The sequence below is a fragment of the Lissotriton vulgaris genome, chromosome 1_1 (genome assembly GCF_964263255.1).
Source record: "Lissotriton vulgaris chromosome 1_1, aLisVul1.2, whole genome shotgun sequence".
Lineage (NCBI taxonomy): Eukaryota > Metazoa > Chordata > Amphibia > Caudata > Salamandridae > Lissotriton > Lissotriton vulgaris.
In genome coordinates, this window is record NC_141685.1 from 311429581 (window position 1) to 311449981 (window position 20401).

Consider the following 20401-nt stretch of genomic DNA (forward strand, 5'->3'; position numbering starts at 1 on the left):
TTATCAGTCTCACGCCCATTGCAGCAAAAATAGTGACAAGTAAATTATTACATGGCTTAGAAAATCTTTTTCTTTTTTTAACAAGTCCTTTTATTGAACATTTGAAACAAAGTGCAGTACAGTAATCAAGAGCATGGATGGCAAAAACATTGTATAATGCAGTACTTCTTCATGAGCAATCTATTTGCTGGATCCCTGAACTGACAGTACAGTGCAGGCTGTTACTAAAGCTCCTGCACCACCTGGTGGTTGTACCGCCCCTACCCACCACTCCCTGACAGTTGCATTACAAATCCCTATGAGCGGCCCAATGATGCCACACCTTCTCCCACTTCTTGGGGAAGCCCCTGCTCTCATATTGACTTTTTCCGCTATACAGTACCAATCCAAGTCAGTTTTCCACTGATCCACGCTTGGTGGCAGATCTGCCCCCCACGCCCGGACAACTATTCCTCTTGGCCACCATCACCGCCACCATTAGCCAGAGTTTTTGGTATTGCGGCCATACTTGCTCCCCTGTTATACACAGTATGTGCCATCTGTGGAGATTTCTTGTCCCAGGACATTTGACATAACCCGTATTACCTTCATCCAGTAATGATACACAAGAGGGCATTCCCATAGGATATGAAAAAAGGTACCTGAACTGCCGCAGACCTGAATACATTTATCTGTGGGTATGCATCCTAGTTTATGTAGAAGTGTGCTAGTGGAGTAGGACCTGTGGAGGATCCACAAGTGTATTAGCCTAAATCGTGCCCAAATTGCGACTTCCCTTGGGCTCTGCACGGCTTCCACCCAATCATCCTCTAGTAACCCGATGGTAGACTCCCAGGCCTATCTCAGTGTCCCTAAGTGGTCGGGTGAATTATGAACAATCTTTTTATATGTTAAGGATAGTGCTTTTTCCGGGATGGTCTCCAATAGAAGACAATCCTCCAATGGGCTGTGCTCCGGGATACTTTCCCCCTCACGTATATGTGTGGAACGTGCATGTCCTATGTACTTATTTCGCTCTGTTTCCACAAGTTGGAACTTCGACTGTAAGCTTTCGAATTATATGATTGCCGAGCCACGCCACACATCTCCTAGGTGGGCTATGTCTAACAGTTTACACTTACCAAAGCCCTGCAATTTCCCAACTTCCTTTAATATATCACTGTCCCACAGTGGGGTGCTTTCTGTCAGCCAGCTGTCCTACCCAAGGAATCTAATAACCCCTTTCCACGCGTCCAACTATGCTTTTGTGTGGGGTGGCATGGAACTCCCAGCACGTTTACGATATAGGGTGGCCGGACAGTCACAAGTGCCCATCACTTATTCATCAACCCGGTATGCCGGGTCATCACCGTTTCCAAAGACCCAGTCATTGATTGTGATCAATTGTGATGCCCAGTAGAATTTCCGGAGGATGGGGACAGCCAGGCTTCCATCGGAAACGCCACGTTGTAATTTGACTAGCGCTATTCTTGCACCCGTCCCGTCCCACAGTAACTTCCGTAGTTCACTATCAACCTCTTAAAAAAATGTCTGGTATCTTATGTGGGGTGTTTTGGAGTATATAGAGCAGTGGGGGCAGGGATAGCTTTTTAAACAGGACAGCTCGCCCCATCAGAGAGATGGGCAACATCCTCCAGTGTGCCACGTCCCTTTTCAGGCGGTCTAGTTGGGGTGATAGATTCCAAGCCATGAATTCTGCCTCAGTTCTGGTTACCTCAATGCCCAGGTATTTAAAGTGGTCATGCACCTGAAGTTGGATCCCTGCAGGGGGAGCGGGGCTGGACCGCCCGAGAGCATAAATAGAAGGGATTTGTCCTAATTAATTTGATAACCCGAATATCATCTGAATAGGTGAAAAATTTGGAGAAGTCTGCTGATTGTGAAGCGGGTTCTGGTCGCATTGAGCAGAACATTGTCGGCGTATAGAGAGAACATTTCTTCCCGCAACCCATCCCCCTCGATTCACGAGGTCACTGGATCCGCTTGGACCCATACCTAAAGAGGCTCCAGAACCAGAGCGAACAGTATGGGGGAGAGTGGGCATCCCTGTCTCGTCACCCTGTGCAGGGTGAAGGGTCGGGAGACAGAGCTGTTCACAAGCACTCTGGCCGAGGGGTTGCTATACAGTAGTTTAATCCACGATTGGAATCTGGGACCTAACTCAAATCTATCCACAACAACAAATAGGAAGTGCCATTGAGTTAAAAAATCTGAATCGCCAGTGCAACTTACGAATATTTAATTTACCAGCAGAATTGGAAGGTAATGACTGCAGGTCATATTTGGAAAATGTATTACCAAGTCTTTTACTTCTAAAATTTCCAGAAAAATTTGAGATTGACATGGCGCATAGAACTCCTACCTACCGCAGTCAAAGCCAGAACAAACCTCGCCAAATGATATTTAAAGTTCTGCGTGATCATCATCTAGTGCTCATACGAAAGGCAGGAACAGAAATTCCGTCTTTAATGGTTAACGGTTAAAAAAAATGAATTCATCAAGACTTAGCTAAGGAGACTGTTAAAATTTGCAAAGAGATCACCGATCTTCAGCCAAGACTGAGAAGCTAAGGTTTTAAATATGGCCTGTTTGCATCTTCAAATATGCAAATTTGGAAAAATGGTTTCCTGAAATCTTTTCAGTGTCCTGATGATCTTTGGGCCATATGTATCATTCAAAATTGCGATCGCAAACACCTAAATACGCAGAATTTCGGCGTTTGAGATTGCAATTTAGCTAAGTGGGATGTATTAAGGTAAAGCTGCCTCGCAAAATAAGGAATCGCAAAATTTGCTATTCCTTATTTTGCAATTGCATTTAAGAAATCGCAAATTCTGCGATTCCTTAAATGCAATGTACGAGGCACGGAAAAAGTGCAATTTGGGCTTACGGAATCGCAAATTTCCACCAACTTTAAGTTGGTGGTAATTTGCGATTTCTCTGAAAAATTCACTTTTTAGCATTTTTCAAAGTGCCATGGGACGCACATACATGCCCTCAGGGCATGTGTGTGTGTCACATGTGCACACATGCACTTTTCAGGGATGCAACAGGGTATCCTTTTGGCACCCTGCTACCCTTGAAATTGCATTCTCAATGTGCGATTCACTAATTGAGAATCGCAAATTGAGAATGTCTTCCCAATGGGGAGAAATACCTCCCCATTCATTCCAATGGGCCTCCATTCATTCCTATGGGCCTCCAGGCCCATAGGAATGAATGGGGTGGTATTCCTTAATTGCGAATCGCAATTTGCAATTCACAATTAAGGAATATGTAGGATTCGCAGAATTATTTGCAAATCCTACATACATAGCATTTTGCGAATCTCAAATAGCAATTCCCCAAAAATCGCTATTAGAGAATCGCAAAACCAAACTTTCATACATATAGCCCTTAATAGTTAAATAAACTTACCTAAGGTGATTGATAAATCAAACTTATTTCTAACTGACAGAGAAATTTTAGGTAAACCACACCTCACTAAAAACATATCGATGTGCAACTCATCATTAGGGGGAGGCCTAATATATAAAGTTAAATAGTAATTATTTAATTCATTACCTATTTCTTCACGGGATAAAGCGATTTGACCATTATAGTTATGGATAGCATTAATGTGATTTTTATCCTTTATCATACGAAGATAATTGGCTAAAATCGTCCAAATCTATCCGCACTAAAACAAAATTTAGCTTTGTTTTTAGAAATTTGCATGCACGCCCTACTGCCTAATATAGAGTTTAATTCATACCAAAGTTTTTGTAATTGCACCTTATAATTTGGTGCGGTTCGATGTGATAAAGAGGCGTTAATACTTAGCTATTTGCTTATCTTATTATTTAATTCTAGAGTTAATTGATTTATTATTATGCCCTAATAGAAATTGTCGCCCCACAGACATATACCTTGAATAAATAAATTGATTAACAATTGACTTAGAACACTCAGGATTAAAAAAAAATACTCATGATGCATTGCAGATAAAAATGTTGGTTTGTTTTTTTCCATTAAGGACAACATTTGTATTCATGCACAATCGACTTTAAGATTGTTGAGAGGAGTTAGGATATAAAATGCATGAAACTAGCACTTGATCAGAAATATCAATATTCTGGATAGTAGGAACAAAAATGTAATGTATTAATTGAGGGGATATTAATAAATATTCAACTTGAGATGTGAGGATTAGAAATAAATAAATACATTGTTTGTCTGTTGGATGATGCAAACGCCAAACATCTATCAATTTGGTAGTTCTGGGCATACCCATCCCACTTAGGGTGAAAAGTGTTACAGCAAACAAATGATGGACGGATTGCTGACAATGCAAACATTCTCCCCCCAGCCAAAGGATCTGGGTTAAATCCATCGTTCTTTTGCCCACTATGCCACCCCAGTTTGCATAGCACTTTTCTCCCTAAGTGGGATGGGTATGCCCAGACGTGGGTCCCTTGCTCACAGGGCCTCTGGATTCAAGCTAGCCTGGCTGGGTCTAAACTGGGGTGGCATGGTGAGCAAAAGAAGGATGGATTTAACCCAGATCTCTTGACTGGGGTTTATCCGTCCATCATTTGTTTGTGTAGCAATTATAATATAAGCAGCATGAATGATTTTATACCGAGACTATTGTTTATTTATTTTATTTTTAATCTAAACTATTCCTATAACTAATAAATGGATACAACTTTGTAAACTTACGGTATGGCTAAGATATGTAGGTTAAAAGCCTACAAAATGCAGAATGGTGATTCAGAATTGAAAAATGGTAAACATCAAAAAACAAAATAGTGATTTGCTAAAAAGGATCACTCTTGGTTTGTGCCACTCACATCTAATGTGAAAAGTGGTAGCAGCTGTTGCTAATATTGTAAGCACTGCAAAGTAAAAGGAAATTGATTACAGATTCATGAGTGTCCGCACGAAAATAACATAAACATGAGGAAGACATTTTCCTCCCACCATATCTTGACAAAGCTTCATTGAACAGAACTCCATGGTGAACTTTAACCTACGAAAACTTGGTTTGTCCTTTTTGCATCCACTGAGTATACGACTCTGAGCACCAGCATCAGAATCTGACTATAGAGATTTGTGCTTCTAGAGTAAGGGTGGGCGTAGTTGGCGGAGTACCACTACACGGAATTCTGCGGAATTGATCAACAATTCTGTGATTCCGCTACCCTACTCTATTCCGTCTCACCACAATTAATAAAACTGAGATCCTCACATACCCGTGGTAAAACGACAAGTAATTCTATTATTTATTACATGCTAAACTGCATATAATCATCTCACAAAAGTGAAAATGAAAATACAGCAAGCACTGAGAGAGGTGATGATTTTGATGTCCTCACTAACCTAGGGAGAGAACCAAGCAGTTACCTTGAACACAAAGAGCACATCATGCTGAACGATTGTGCTTGGGGTGGTCCTTGGAGGATGGGACCACTACCAGTTATGGGCAAAAAATACAATCCCAACCAAAGGCCCTGCAAAGCATTATAGGACGATATTCTAGAGTGCAGTGAATATCATAGTATCCAATATCAAAACATCCCTCAAGGGTCTCGGGTTCAGCTGAGAGCTAATACTATAATATTCACTAAACTCTAGAATCTCGCCCCATAATGCTTTGCTGGGCCTATTGTTGGCATATTATTTTTGCCCATAACTTTACTTGGGTTGGTACTAGGAGGATGGGGCCACCACCGAATCGTTCAGCATGGTATGCTCTTTGTGCATCTGCTTGCCCCCCCTAGGTAAATGGTGACCCCAAAAGAAACACCTCTCTTATTGCCTGATGGTTTTCAAAGTTCACTTTTGTAATTTGGTTATATGCTTATTAGCATGCAAAGGTAAAGTTGATTTACAAAAAAGTTTTGGATACAGTAGGTAACTGCATTCCGTAGCGGAGTGGGAATTCTTGCATGAATTCCATGTTTTCAATGAAATGCTTAGTTACCAAATCTCCACAACTTCTGCTAGCGGAACGGATTTGCCCAGGGTTATTCTAGAGTACCTGGGACTTAGACCATTCACCAAGGAAACCAGTGCCTTGTTGGCATTTAATGGTTTTCAACCAAAGTTCCAAGCAGCCTTCAGTTTGACAAAGGTAACGGGGGAGCTAGACAGGTGGAGGTCTGAAGATGTTTACTATAAGTTCATGTATTGAAGGGGACAACATTCCAATCTAAAACATTGAGTCATGCTGTATGTCACAGACATGCATCAATCTTTGATGGATTCCGAAAAATTGCAGAAGGCTTAGAACATTTGTTGTGCTACTGAGACGAATGAGAAGTGAAGTTCAGCAAATAGCTGGGTAATTAACTACAGAAAAGACAACTATGAAAACCATCACATGAGGGGATGTGCTTCATCATTAATGTTGGTTATTCTAGCATCTCTTCAATTAAACACCTCTTCAGAGCTAGTGATTTCTGCTTTCAGATGACAGAATACCAGGGCAAGGGAGCACTAGGGTCCCTTGACAAAAGAAGTTTACATTGGTACCCACTGATTATGGTGTTCCTTGGTGGGTAAAGCTTTCACTCTAGACATCTGGGATGGGAAAGAGGGCTGTGTGGACAAGTCTTGATCAGAACTTGTATTTCTAGATGCCGCCTAAATCCAGGTCTACCATCGACATTTTGCTCGGATGTAGATATGTATTTTTAATACACTGAAAAGTCTAGACGCACTGTTCTAATCTCCTTCATCCTTTATTTTTAGCTGGTTGCCTTCACACCTCCAAACATAGAGTATGCCACTATTGAGCTGGGATACAAAGGACTTATGTCAGACGGAGGTGAAACTTTTCTGGACAAATTGTAAGTATTGCAGGATCGTGTCCTAATCTGGGAAGTAAAATTAACAAACTGCTTGGGGGTGATTGAGTTCAATTGCTTTTTTTCCACTGTCTACCATTGGTGCATTTGTTCCATCACTGTAGGTCATCAATGCTAGTTATGTTTTTCGGTCTATTTTAGTTAATGTTTTTCAGCTGTCACTAAGAAAGAAACGAAAAGTTATGCAATGTTTTCCTTTAGGAGTTTACATGCAACAATGTGCAACAAATTTCAGGAATCCACTGACAGTTAAACGAAGAACAAATCCATTAATGGTCAATGTTCTTCACAGTGCCATGCATAATTGAGTATTGCCTTGCATATAGGCATGGTTTGTGATGCTCAAACTATATAGATGTACTTGTTTCTTGTCCCAAGGTTACAATGTTCAACGAAAGGCCAGTCCCAGTTTGCTATGGCAAACTGGCCTATGTTAACAAAAGGTACTCCAGAGCAACCTGGCTTCACCTCCAATGGGGATAGAATATTATTAGATGGCTATCTCATACATAAACAGATAATTGGCATATTTATTCATTTGGGAAATTCAGTGCATTAGAGAGTGATACTGTTCAGAATACTTTGTCAAACACACACAAATACACGGAGCAACTTTCGCCCTCCAAATGTCAAGCCAGTATTTATCTGCATTGTTTTGCTTATATCTATATGTATTATTTGCATTCTAATGTTTGTGGGAGTAGCTTTTGAGATGGATGGATCCACAGGCTCAACATTTAACGCACAGTGCAATAGCTTTCTAGAGGACAGGTCTCCACCTGTTATGTTATGTTATGAGCCCACATACACTAAATGGTCACATCACACTCGGTAACTATTCCAACACATCTCAGGATACTTATTAATAGGCTTGCTTGAAGAGCCCAGTCTTCAGCATCTGTCTGAACTTCCCATAATTTAAGGTGGTCCTGATTTCCAGGGCCAGGGAGTTTCCCACATGAGGAGCAGTGCCTATCCTATTCCTCCTAAATTAGAGGATCACTAACAAGTGCAAATTGGTGGGTCTAAGGTCTCTGGTCGGGGAGTTGTGAATCCGATATTAAATAAAAGCTGGATGTTTCATGTGCAAGGCTTTGAAAATAGTGCAACATGTATTTCATGTAGATCTCTGTGCCGCCAGTGAAGGGCTTTTGTCACTTTAGAAATGGGGCAATGTTTTGGAGGCTGATAAATCAGCCGAGCAGCCTGGATTTGGACTAAGTGAAGCCTCTGTGTAAGATGTTTAGAGAGACCCAAGTAAAGAGAGATGATATAGTCAATTCTTGGCCTGACCAAAGCTATTAGAACCTGAACCAATGCATCAGTGGTAAGGAATTCCTTGGTCTTTTTAATTCTCCGAAGCTGGAAAAAGTAGATCACTGAGCCAAGTTGTAGCTTCAGAGATAGATCCTTAGATCCTTAGTCAACCATGAAACCAAGAATTCCTACCAACTTCTTTGGAGAAGGGGAGGGGCCAATTGAATTGGGCCAGAAGGAAGGACTCCAAAGGTCGGGCTTATTTTTGGTGACCACTGTTTCTTGTTTTTTCAGAGTTTAATATCAAGTGGTTGCTGTTAATTCAATCCCAGATAAACAGCATGGTGTCTTGTAAATGCAGCTTAGAATTTGGAGTGCTGTCAACCGTGAAGAGGAGTTGCATGTCATCAGCATAATTACATTTTTTAACTTTCATGTTTTTGAGAGAATGAATGAGGGGGTAGATATATAAAGTAAAAAGATGAGGGGAGAGAGAAGAGCCTCAGGGTACCCCTCAATTAAATTGGACCTTAGGATAATTGAAAGGGGTAAGCCTGACTGACTGAGATCTGTCCTGAGAAAAGAGACAATGCAGTTAATTACTGGGACCTGTAATGTAAATGTGAACGGTGGATGGAAAGGACCTTTGATATCCTTATGATCTGCTTTCTATGATAATACCAAGGTATGAAATTACTTTTGTTACAGTTTTATGGAACGTTGTATTTTCCTAGTTGGATTTCCTGGTCTTTGCTAATCTTCAATGGGCTAGACCTTGTTCTTTATTCACTTCATGACTAAAGGGTGTTGGCTCAGGTGTAATTAAGGTGCTGAGGTTTGTCTCCCTCTACTTGAATTGGAAAAAGTTCACTGTATGAGCCCATCATTTGGGTTGAAAACATAACTTGGGTAGTGCCATGAGGAGCAGAGTCATAGGGGTGCCATGAGGAGTGAAGGCAGTGACAGTAATTTCTTCACAAGGACTGTGCTCTAAGAAGTTGCCAGCATTGACAAATGTGATAATAAAGTTGTTGTGCTTTACATAGCTGGTCACACACAGACGTCACTGCATTTTCAATTGGCTTTGGGGATGAATCAGTGTTTTAAATGAGCTGAAAAGGTCAGTGAGCCCCTAAAAGGGCCACGGCAAAGGAAGAGTAATGAATAATCATTTGTTAGATGCGTGACCATGCCTTTATACATATTACCTAGAATCACATTGGCCTACACCTCCTACTTCTGGCCCTACTTGTGGTCCTTCTCCTTGGTTTGCTTTTCCTCCTGGTGTTCTGTCTTCTCGTGGTTCTCCTCCTCCTCACCTCCTCTTGGAGCACCTCTTGGTCCTAGTACGCTTCTATGCCCTAGTCCATCTCAGTCCTACTTATCCCCATCCTCCTGACCATTACCAGGCTCCTGGTCCAGTTCCTTCAAATGATTATCCCTATCGTCTTGATCCTGTACCTTAAGGTGTAGCAAGTTTCTCTCTCCTCCTGAAACCTTTGTGTAGCTGGCCTTTAAAGCCAGGTAGTTGATCTCTTTGAGCGCTGTCTTCAATGGGAGGTGGAAATTCCATCCGTCTGTGCCTGCTACCAAGAAAGTAATCTAAGGACTAACATTTGGGATCTCAAAGCCTGAGTACTGAGTTCTTGGTCGAAAGTGCAGCTATGCAACTCTGGCTCAAAACTAGAAACTATGCCAAACTCTGGGGTACAACATGGGGTGAGTATTTATTATAACCGGATGACAAATGATGGAAGAAGTACTTTCAGTATTGTATTCACCTGTGGAAAAGAGACACCTCAATGAAACAACCCATCCCTTTGCACCTGCATTGCAATATTTTGCTACACGTTGCATTGCATTGGTGTGGGAAGCCTCACTCCTCCATCCGCTCCAAGGCAGGTCATATGAGGGTAGAGCAGCAGATCTCCAATTAACTGTAAGTTATCGTCTTGTATAGGTAAATAGAAAACTGGTAATAGCCTTTTAAGAACCCTCTAGCCCTTGTAGGACTTTCACACAAATGACATGTCTTTACAGGTGTTTATTCCCATTGCACATTGCGTATATTGTCACTCTTTCTCATAGGTTGAAGGTGTTGGTTACAAAACCTGTTTGTAGCCAAAATAGCATGATCAGCATGTGGACATGCATTTGTGTGCTTGTGATCTTTGAGTCTTCAGGAATGAGTGAACACTTAAGAAGTGTGGTTATAAAACTTGAATACTTACCCAGCATCTGTCACTTTAACAGTACATATTATCTAAATTATGAAAGGCCGGAGTACCAAAAAGCGCTATGTGCCTAGCGCTTTTTCCCTGCTTATGCCCAGATTTTAGTATAGCACTTTAGGGGTAGAAAATAAAGTTGTTTTTGTCCCCCTAATTTGATATTTTTAACCTTTTTCTCACTCCAAAAACCCACTCCATCTTCATTTATAAGACCACATAGGTGTTGACACCCTAATTTTTCTACTTGGTGCTCCCACGTATTTGTTGCTGGCAGCATGCCCCTGTACATAGAGGGCCGGTTTAGACCCTATGATGAAGCATGCCACCCAGAGGAAACCCGGGTGGGTGAGGTTTAGCTGAAAGAAAAAGTTTTCTTTCTTTACAGTTCCGGTAAGAGGTGCTTTTTTCCTTTTCTAATACAGAAGGAACCCTTTTTGGTTACTTATATAGTCTTATGTGGGACAAGTCTCTCCTTCTTCTACCTCTACTCTCCCCCTTTTGAATTGATATATAGTGAAGATAATCAAAATCTAATGTTTACATGGATTTTCTGATACTGACTTACCTATCTTTTATTTTGAAGTTGTAACATATTCCGAATTGAAGATAGCAATTTCGAATTTTTGTCCATTTCACACTTTTAAAAGGAAACATTTCAGCCTGCTTCTAAAATTTGGGCTTCAAGCAAATGTTCTGTCTAGAGGCAAGTGGGATTAAGCCTGTCACCACAGTATCTGAACTCTGTGTGCATACATGTTTCACATTTGAATAATCAAAGCCTACTTACTAAAGCTGCAAATATTGCAGTTTTTATGCAAATGTATATTCCTTTCTAGCACAGATTACATGTAACTGGAGCAGATCAGGTAGATCCAATTTCCCCAGAAGTCAAATACCAGATGTTTGGAGCGCAAAATTAAAAAACAAATTCAAGGGCGCACAAAATGCAAAAGGAATGGGTCTTTCTCAGTGTTTCTTACTCCAGAACAAACAAACAAGATTAGTAATGTATGTCCATCTTAGGTTATTTTCCTTATCTTTGTGATCCTGTTGTCTTATTATCGCCTATCCTTTCTACAATTGTTCATAACACACTGACACAGAATTCATGTTTCACAGCTAGATAATCTCCCTGATCACAAGTGGACCTTCCATTAAAGTGCAGTTTAAGGCCTCCTATTACTTATCTTTTCTTTCAGACCCAGATCTGAATCTGCCAGACGTTAGTCCTCTTGTGTCATGATTACTGGTGTTATGGCCGTTGGTATTTCTTTGTTATTTACAGCTTTTTAGCATCTTGGGAATGTTTAGAACCCAGGTGCAGTTACCTGCAGTTACCTGCTATAGATACATGTACTGACTGAGGGCAGCGAAAGATGACCTGTTTGCTTGGGTATCATCCTTCTCTGATAGAAACAGCAACTGTGTAAAGCTTCACCGTTAGGATGCAGGATACACAATAAAATGTAATGAAGGTTTGGATAGTAGAAGGCCTATCAAGTAACCTAAGCAGGTGTACAACAATTAAATAAATACTAGCCACCAGAGGGTTGAGGCAGAAACAATCTGCACTTGCCAATCTGTTGTGCCTACAATCAATGCTAGTTCAGGAAGCCAAGGAGTACACCCCTTTCTACGCCACAATTGAAAAAATCCAAATAAACATAAAACATGAGAATGATACCACACACAATAATGTAGTTGAACTAAATACAGAAATAGAGAACAGTCTTAATGTGCACACAGAAGGATTTCGGATTCCACAATGTATATTTTTCCAAGAATAGTTCTTTATTGTGTTTTTACAAAGATAAAATCAAGTAGCTGTGTGTTTCGTCCCGAAAGGGACTTCTCCAGGGCTACAGAGAAACATATCCCGTCATTTTAAAATATGTACATGTACATAGCAAACACACAAACAAATATAATGTGAAGTTTAAAACAGAAGCGGAGTCAGCTATAGCTCTCCAATTAAGTGGATTATGGCTGTTCATCCTAACTTCTCTCCTACTAATTGTATTTACACATTTATTTTTATTATTTTATTCAGGTGGAACAAAAAAGTATCTACAAAGCACAGGGTTAAGAGAATTCACATAACATACCTCCACAATATGAAAGCGTCTTATTCCATTCCAAATTTTATTAACAGTAAGTTCTTTCCAACAGATATGATACACTTCTGTCCTATAATGGTAAAATATACATATATGTTTTTTCTAAGCATTGTAATGCTTTCAATATTAACTTGCAAAATTTACATTTAGTTGACTAGTTCTACAGATTTAAAACAGATTTAATAACAAGATACTGGCTGGAGATTATACAAATTCAACACTACTATATTATTCATCCAATACTGTGCATTGGATCATCTTTTAGAAGTACTGTCAGTAAGGTGAGGAGAGGAGAAAAACACCTACGGAAGCATTTATAGTGAATAAGTATCATATACTATTTAGATATGACATTCTTTAGTATAACGTTTTTTACTATTGTTTCTTATTGTTTTTGTTACAAACAGAAATTTGAATTTAATATTAGAAAAGTTCTTGTGCATCATCCTGTATTCAAAACAACACAGCAGATTTTAGAGTGCTAGCATTGAATTATATTAAGAGACATGGCATCACATATCAGGTTAACCAATAGAAGGAAAGGTCCTATTCTAATGCCAGCATCATTACAATTTTATTATTATGTACTCTGAAGCCAGCACCATTACGATTTTATTATAGTTTGCTTATGTATATAGAACAAAATTGATACCGCACACACTCTCGTGATTGAGGACAAACATTGTCACATTCGGATAAAACCTTGCAGTTTCCCTGAGAATTTAAATATTGCATCACTCCAGAGTTTCACAAAACTCGAGTTGTAAGTTTGGGCCGTATATTATCTAGTGTTGTATAATCAACAATTTATAGTCGGTGAGTAGTAAACATTATTAGCTATACATCAATGTCCTGTAATAAAATGTTGCATTTGTATTTGACATGTAGATGAGTACTCGTTTATTAGAGCTACCCGCACCACAAAGTGAGTCATACCGCATATGCAACTCGTGAACATCTCATTTTAATGCTGTGCGTAAGACTCAAGAACTATAACCAATCCCTAGGTCACCAACAGTTGGCCATATTGGAGACCGCTGTTCATACAAGAAATATTACCGATTTTTAGAAAATCTCTTTTATGAGCTGCTCTTAAACGTATCTAAAAACAGTAAACTCTTAATTATATCTGCAGGATGTTAATGCATTTGAATTAGAGGATTTAAAAGGTGAGAAAAAAAGTTTTGAATAACCCTGGGCGTAGTTTGCGTAGTAGCACTACACGGAGCTGCACGTAGTATACTTTGAACTACACGTAGTACACAAAGGTGCGTAGCTGATGGCACTGTGTACTTGTCTGCACTGTGCAATATCTGCAAATGGCATCTTGCACAGTGCCAGTTATGATAAAATAAGTATATTTATCTTTATAAGCTAAAGAGCATATAGTACTTTGACAAAAGTGAAACTGAAAAATTAGCAGTGAGAGAGGTGATGATTTTGGTATACTCCCTAACCTAGGGAGAGAACCAAACAGATGCCTTGTAAACAAAAGGCACATCTTGTTTAACGATTCAGTGGTGGTCCCATCCTCTTAGGACCACTCCAAGCACAGTTATTGGAAAAAAATCCCAACCAAAGGCCCTGCAAAGCATTTTGGGACGAGATTAGCAGTGGGCAGTGAATAATATAGTACCCAATATCAAAATAATTCTACGAAGAGCTGCAGTTCCACCAGTCGTCACAAGTCAAATACAAAAGCATTGAAACCCTTTCATGAAGATTTTGCATTTGACTCATGAGGGACATCTAGTAACGACTAGTGGAACTGCAGCTTGATATAAGAATAATTTCAATGACTTTGCATTTGACTCGTGAGGGACATCTAGTAACAACTACTTGAACTGCAACTCTTAGAGTAATTAATCGTCAGTGTTACATTGAACATGTTGCTGTTTAGATATGAATGGAAATTGTGTAGAACCTCAGTGGTTCCATTCCATATCATTACCACATCATCAGTGTAACGTCCATAAAATATGATGTTATCAGTCCACATGTGGGCTCCTGGGCCCCAGGCATGATCCACCTCATACAAACCCATGAACAGGTTTGCATAAGAAGGAGAAAACCTGGAACCCATCATTGTACCTTTCCTTCGGAGCTACCACATGTTAACGTGTAGGAGCACATTCTGTGTCAAAATCATTGCTGCCATGTTCATAAGCATTAACGTGTGTTCAAGATGTTGTGCACCACTTTTGAATGAAAAATGTGTGAGAGACCGTAATCCTTGTTCTTTATGGATACAAGTGTATAAGCTCTCAACATCCATTGTCACAAAAAGTAGGTCTGGTTGTTCCCACTTGAGGTCTTCCAATTGCACAAAAGGCCATCACTGTCCCTCAAGTAGGAAGGGAGATTGTGCACAATTGGCTGTAGAAAACTGTCTACATATTCTGCAATATGTTCAGTTGGACCACAATTACCAGAGATTATTGGTGTACCCCTTTGTGTATTTTGGGTAAGATGTAGATACATGGATATCTGGAATGGTGGGTCTCCTGGAATGTGTATTCTTGATCAGACAAGAGACAGGACTCATGCCAGTCCCATAGTTTGGCATTAATTTTATTCTCAATCTGTATGATAGGATTCAACTTTAGTTTCTCATAACCAGAGATATCATTTAATCGTCTCTTAGTTTCCGTAAGGTGGTCTGTACGGTTCATAAGCACATTAAACATATTGTTTTTTACAGAGGGTACAAAGATACTGCCTAGGGAATCACAAAAAAGCAGTATATGTGGAACAAGGAGGGGTGGCAAGAAACACCAGATCAGGGACAAAAGCCAGACAGCAACACGCGAATATGAAGAATTAGACTTAGTAGATAATCAGTCCATGAATGCACTCATCACTCCATCAGCACCTAATGAATTAAGTGTTATTAATTTGCCATCTAAAGTGCTTTCTGATCAAGAAATGTTGGTATTGTACAAAGGTCTAAATTACAGTTCAACTAACAAATGAAGCACAAATAAACTGGAAATCACTAATATTTGGTATTCAGTTACCTCGATTTGACATCTATGGAATACTTTAAAATTATAAAATGTTCTTTCAATTTCCTTTTATTTAAATCATGCATCTCATAAGTGTTGCAAAATTTTGCCCTTTACTTTTTAGTGTACAGAGCATTCAGTAATCATTCATTAATATAATGTCCCCGTTTGGATAGAATTGTTTTGCAAATAAATTATATAATAAGATGGGTATCCTGATTATGGCACAAAGGTTCATCAGATAGGAAATACTTGCCCATTCAAAGATGGGGCTCATTAACTCTTTGCATAAGTCAAGCTGTGTTGAAATCCGATTGATCTCAGTCTGCTAATACAGCCCATGTCAGGAGATTGAATAACTGTTGCCCTGTAAGAACTGGTAGTTTGGACGCAAATGTGAATTGACACCACGCTCCGTATACATTTTGTTTTCAAATATGTTAAATATTCGGAGACCTAATATTACTTGCTCTGTAGATAACAGATAGTTCGATGATTTGAATGTGACACATCAGGTTAATCTTTCAAAACATAATAGATTTGAGCAAACTAATCAAAGCCATGATGTTAGGATAAATTCGAAGAAGGCGCTCTTTTTAAAATATTAACATAATGAGTTATAGAAATGTTATCAAATCTTTATTTAAACTAATATAATGTTGGTATTTGGATATTTGTAGATCTTAAAAGAATGATCAACATCTATATTCTATTATAACCTTATTCCTGTTACAACCAACCAACTCTTTATATTAACAACAGATTTGCAATAACCCAATGGTAACATTGACCTCTTTGCATGTTCAAAGGGGAAACAGCCACTACAACGCGGCCGTTTCCACGCTGTACTTAACCACGCATGCTTTACAACGCATGCGTGGTTACCATGTAAAGCCTTTACCACGCATTTCTCTACTACGAAATACGTAGTAAAGGAATGTGTGGTAAATGTAGAAAAAAAAAGGGGGCAGGGTGGTTTGGGGAGCCCCCCCCCCCAAAAAAAAGAGAGTTTAAAAAACAAACACTTACCATAAAGACGATGATTTGTACCTTTCGTCCTTCCTGAAATAAGCCAGCCTCACAAACAACGTAATAACGTACGTGGGTCTACGTACTGGCTTTACAAAGAAAATAGAAAAGGGACCACATAACATTAAAGGAGCAGTCCATCTATGAAAAAATGTGAGTAATTATTTTAAATTATACTAACTTTAAATGATTTTAGAGAACATATAAGGAATTGGGGCAGGGATTGAAAAAAGCATTTACAGTGAAAATGCCATTATCATGCATAGTTAGTTATACAACGAAAATCGTTATATAACTATGCGCGGTAAAGGCATTTTCGTTGTAAAGCATATTCGTGGTAGTGGCATTCGCGTTGTAACGCATGCGTGAAAAAGGCATACAACCGTTCAAAGATGGCACTGGTTTCTGCAAAACGCATTATGCTATGGTGTGAACGTCGTTAGTTTTTACTCTACCAGGTGCCTCGTATCAAAATACCGGTATAAAAATGTCCGTTGGGATGCAGTCTGTTTCAACGCTTTGAAGCAGACGCATCGATGAACTGACAGCTCTTCAGTTATCAACTCGCAACAACTAAATCTATCAGGCCACGACATGTAAATAGATCTTCATGTGGGGTGAACTGTTAGAAACATTTTTTCTCACCTTTTAAATGCTCTATTACGAATGCATTAACATCCTGCAGATATAATTAAGAATTTACTGTTTTTAGATATGTTTAAGTGCAGCTCATAAAAGAGATTTTCAAAAAATCGGTATTATGTATGAACAGCGGTCTCCAATATGGCTGACTGTTGGTGACCTAGGTAATGGTTATAGCTCTTGAGTCTTACTCACATTATTAAAATGAGATGTTCAGGAGTTGCAAATGCGCTATGACTCACTTTGAGGTGTAGGCAGCTCTAATAAATGAGTAGTCATCTCCATGTCAAATACAAATGCAATATTTTATTACATGACATTGATGTATAGTTAATAATGTTTACTATTCATCGTCTATACATTGTTGTTGATTATACAGCGCTAGATAATATACGGTCAAAACTTGCAACTCGAGTTTTGTGAAACTCTGGAGTGATGCAATATTTAAATACTCAAGTAAACTGTGAGGCTTTATCCGAATGTGACAATGTTTGCCCTCAATCACGAGAGCGTGTACGGTATCAATTTTGTTCTATATACATAAGCAAACGTAAATAATATAGTAATGGTGCTGGCTTCAGAATACATAACAATAACATTGTAATGATGCTGGTATTAGAATATGGCCTTTCTTTTATTGGTTAACCTAATATGTGATGCCATGTCTCTTAATATAATTCAATGCTAGCACTCTAAAATCTGTTGTTTTGAATACAGGATGATGCACAAGAACTTTTCTAATATTAAAGTCAAATTTCTGTTTGTAACAAAAACACTAAGAAACAATAGTAAAAAACGTTATACTAAAGAATGTCATATCTAAATAGTATATGATACTTATTCGATGTAAATGCTTCCGTATGTGTTTTTCTCCTCTCCTCACCTTACTGACGGTACTTCTAAAAGATGATCCAATGCACAGTATAGGATGAATAATATATTAGTGTTGGATTTGTATAAAACTCATCTCCAGCCAGTATCTTGTTATTAAATATGTTTTAAATCTGTATCACTAGTCAACTAAATGTACATTTTAACAAGCTAATATTGAAAGCATTACAATGCATAGAAAAAAATATATGTTACCATTATAGCACAGAAATACATCATATCTGTGTATCTATTGGAAAGAAATTACTGTTAACAAAATTTGGAATGGAATAAGACACTTTCATATTGTGGAGGTATGTTATGTGAATTCTCTTACCTCTGTGCTTTGTAGATACTTTTCTTTTACACCTGAATAATAATATATGTGTAAATACAATTAGTATGAGAGAAGATAGGATGAACAGCCATAATCCACTTGATTAGAGAGATACAGCTGACTCCACTTCTGTTTTAAACGTCACATTATATTTATTTTTGTGTGTTTTAAAATGTATTTATATGTTTCTCTTTAGCCCCGAAGAAGTCCCTTTTGGGAGGAAATCCTTTGGCTACTGGATTTTATCTTTGTAAAAACACAATAAATAACTATTCTTGGAAAAAGATACATTGTGGAATCCGAAATCCTCCTGTGTTCACATTAAGACTGCTCTGTTTCTGTATTTAGCTCAACTACATTGTGTGCAGAACCATTCTCATGCTTTAAGTGTACAACCATGTATGGCTGGCAGAAGGGTCAGGAACCCAGAACATCAAACTGTCCTTAGTTGTGCCCAGTTTCTGAGCACTGGAAAGGAGAGATCCTTCAGAATAAATATACTATTTCCCAACAAGAAAGAATATCTGGGTCAGGATAGGTATCTGCACAAAGAAAAAAGTGCATGGTGTGCTGGACCTATTTTAACAAACGTCCCATTAATTGAGATGGCGGACGCGGTTCGATGGAAACTAGATACAGGAGCGAGGGCGGTGTTGGTGCTGCTGGATTTATCAGCAGCATTCGACACCGTCTCTCACCCTGTTCTCCTCAACTGTCTCCACTCGATAGGCATTCAGGGCCAGGCCTTGAAATGGGTGTCATCTTTTTTGTCCAGTCGTACCCAGGCGGTGTTTACTCCCCCTTTCACTTCAGACAGTCGCCCGCTCAAATGGGGAGTCCCTCAGGGTTCTTCCCTGAGTCCCCTTCTTTTTAATGTTTATTTTACCCCTTTGGCCGAGCTGATCGCCCAGTTGGGAATCAAAGCGACATCATCCGCGGATGACATCCAACTGCTCTTTTCATATGAAAACATCTGATACCACCTTTCATCCATTAAAAGACTGCCTGCGCAGAGTTGCATGTTGGATGGATAACAACTGTCTACGATTGAATGCGGGAAAGACAGAGGTTCTTTTTTTCCATCAATCTTCCCCGCTGGACTCCAACTTGTGGTGGCCACATGATTTAAGCTCACCCCCTACTCCTAAAGAATCTGTAAAGAATATTGGAGTCAGATGGGACTCTGCTCTCTCTTTTCACAAGCAAGTTCAAACAGTCTCTGCCGCCTATTTTTCCAAGATAAGGATGGTAAAAAAACTGATTAACTTTCTACCTAGCTATACAAGAAGAAGAATAGTCCAGGTATTGATCACATCGCACTTGGATTATTCCAACGGCCTGTATGTTGAACTAGCCGTAGGCCTTTGCCATCGGCTTCAAATCGTACAAAATGCTGCAGTCCGATTAGTATATGGGATTTCTCTTAGAGAACATATCTCCCCCTATTGCCGCTCTCTCCATTGGGTACCTATACAGAAACAGGCTGAATTCAAGGCACTTGTATTGGCCCATAGGGCAATTAAAGGGAAGGGCTCGGCATATCTTTCCTCCTGCCTCTGCCCATACAAAAACATCAGATCTCTGCGATCAGATTCAAAAAATCTCCTCACCGTTCCGAGATTTAAAAAAATCGCGATCAGGAGGTAAAACTTTCCAAAACTGTGCCGCATCCCATTGGAATAAACTCCCGCAGTCAATTTGATTAATTAAGGAGGAACTCCCCTTTCGTAGGGCTGTGAAAACTCACCTCTTTTGCTAAATCCCCATGGAGTAAGAATCATTCTATACGCTGGAGCGCCGGGACACCCCGTTGGGATAGCTGTGCGCTATAGAAGTGACACAAATAAATAAATAAATAAATTGGAACATGCTGTTCATCTTGGTTGTAATCTCAACCACTGCAGTAAAGCATAGAGCATATATGGACAGATCAGTGCATGCCTCTAGCACCCATGTCCTCATTCTGGAGTTCAGTGTGCAAGTGTGGTAAGGAACACAACGCAGAAGAGAGTGAGGAGCAGTAAGATTGAAATGTGTGTGTGTGTGTGTGTGTTTTCATTTG

The 20401-nt window shown here is 39.4% G+C and overlaps 1 protein-coding gene across 1 annotated transcript in view; it reads left to right on the forward strand.

Moving 5' to 3' along the window:
• Positions 1-20401, forward strand: part of LOC147747101 (vitamin D3 hydroxylase-associated protein-like) — a 374791-nt gene that overhangs the window by 257513 nt on the left and 96877 nt on the right. Inside the window, exon 9 of the mRNA XM_086952349.1 lies at positions 6736-6833. Within this exon, the coding sequence (XP_086808475.1) occupies positions 6736-6833 (98 nt within the window). The remainder of the gene's footprint in view (positions 1-6735; positions 6834-20401) is intronic.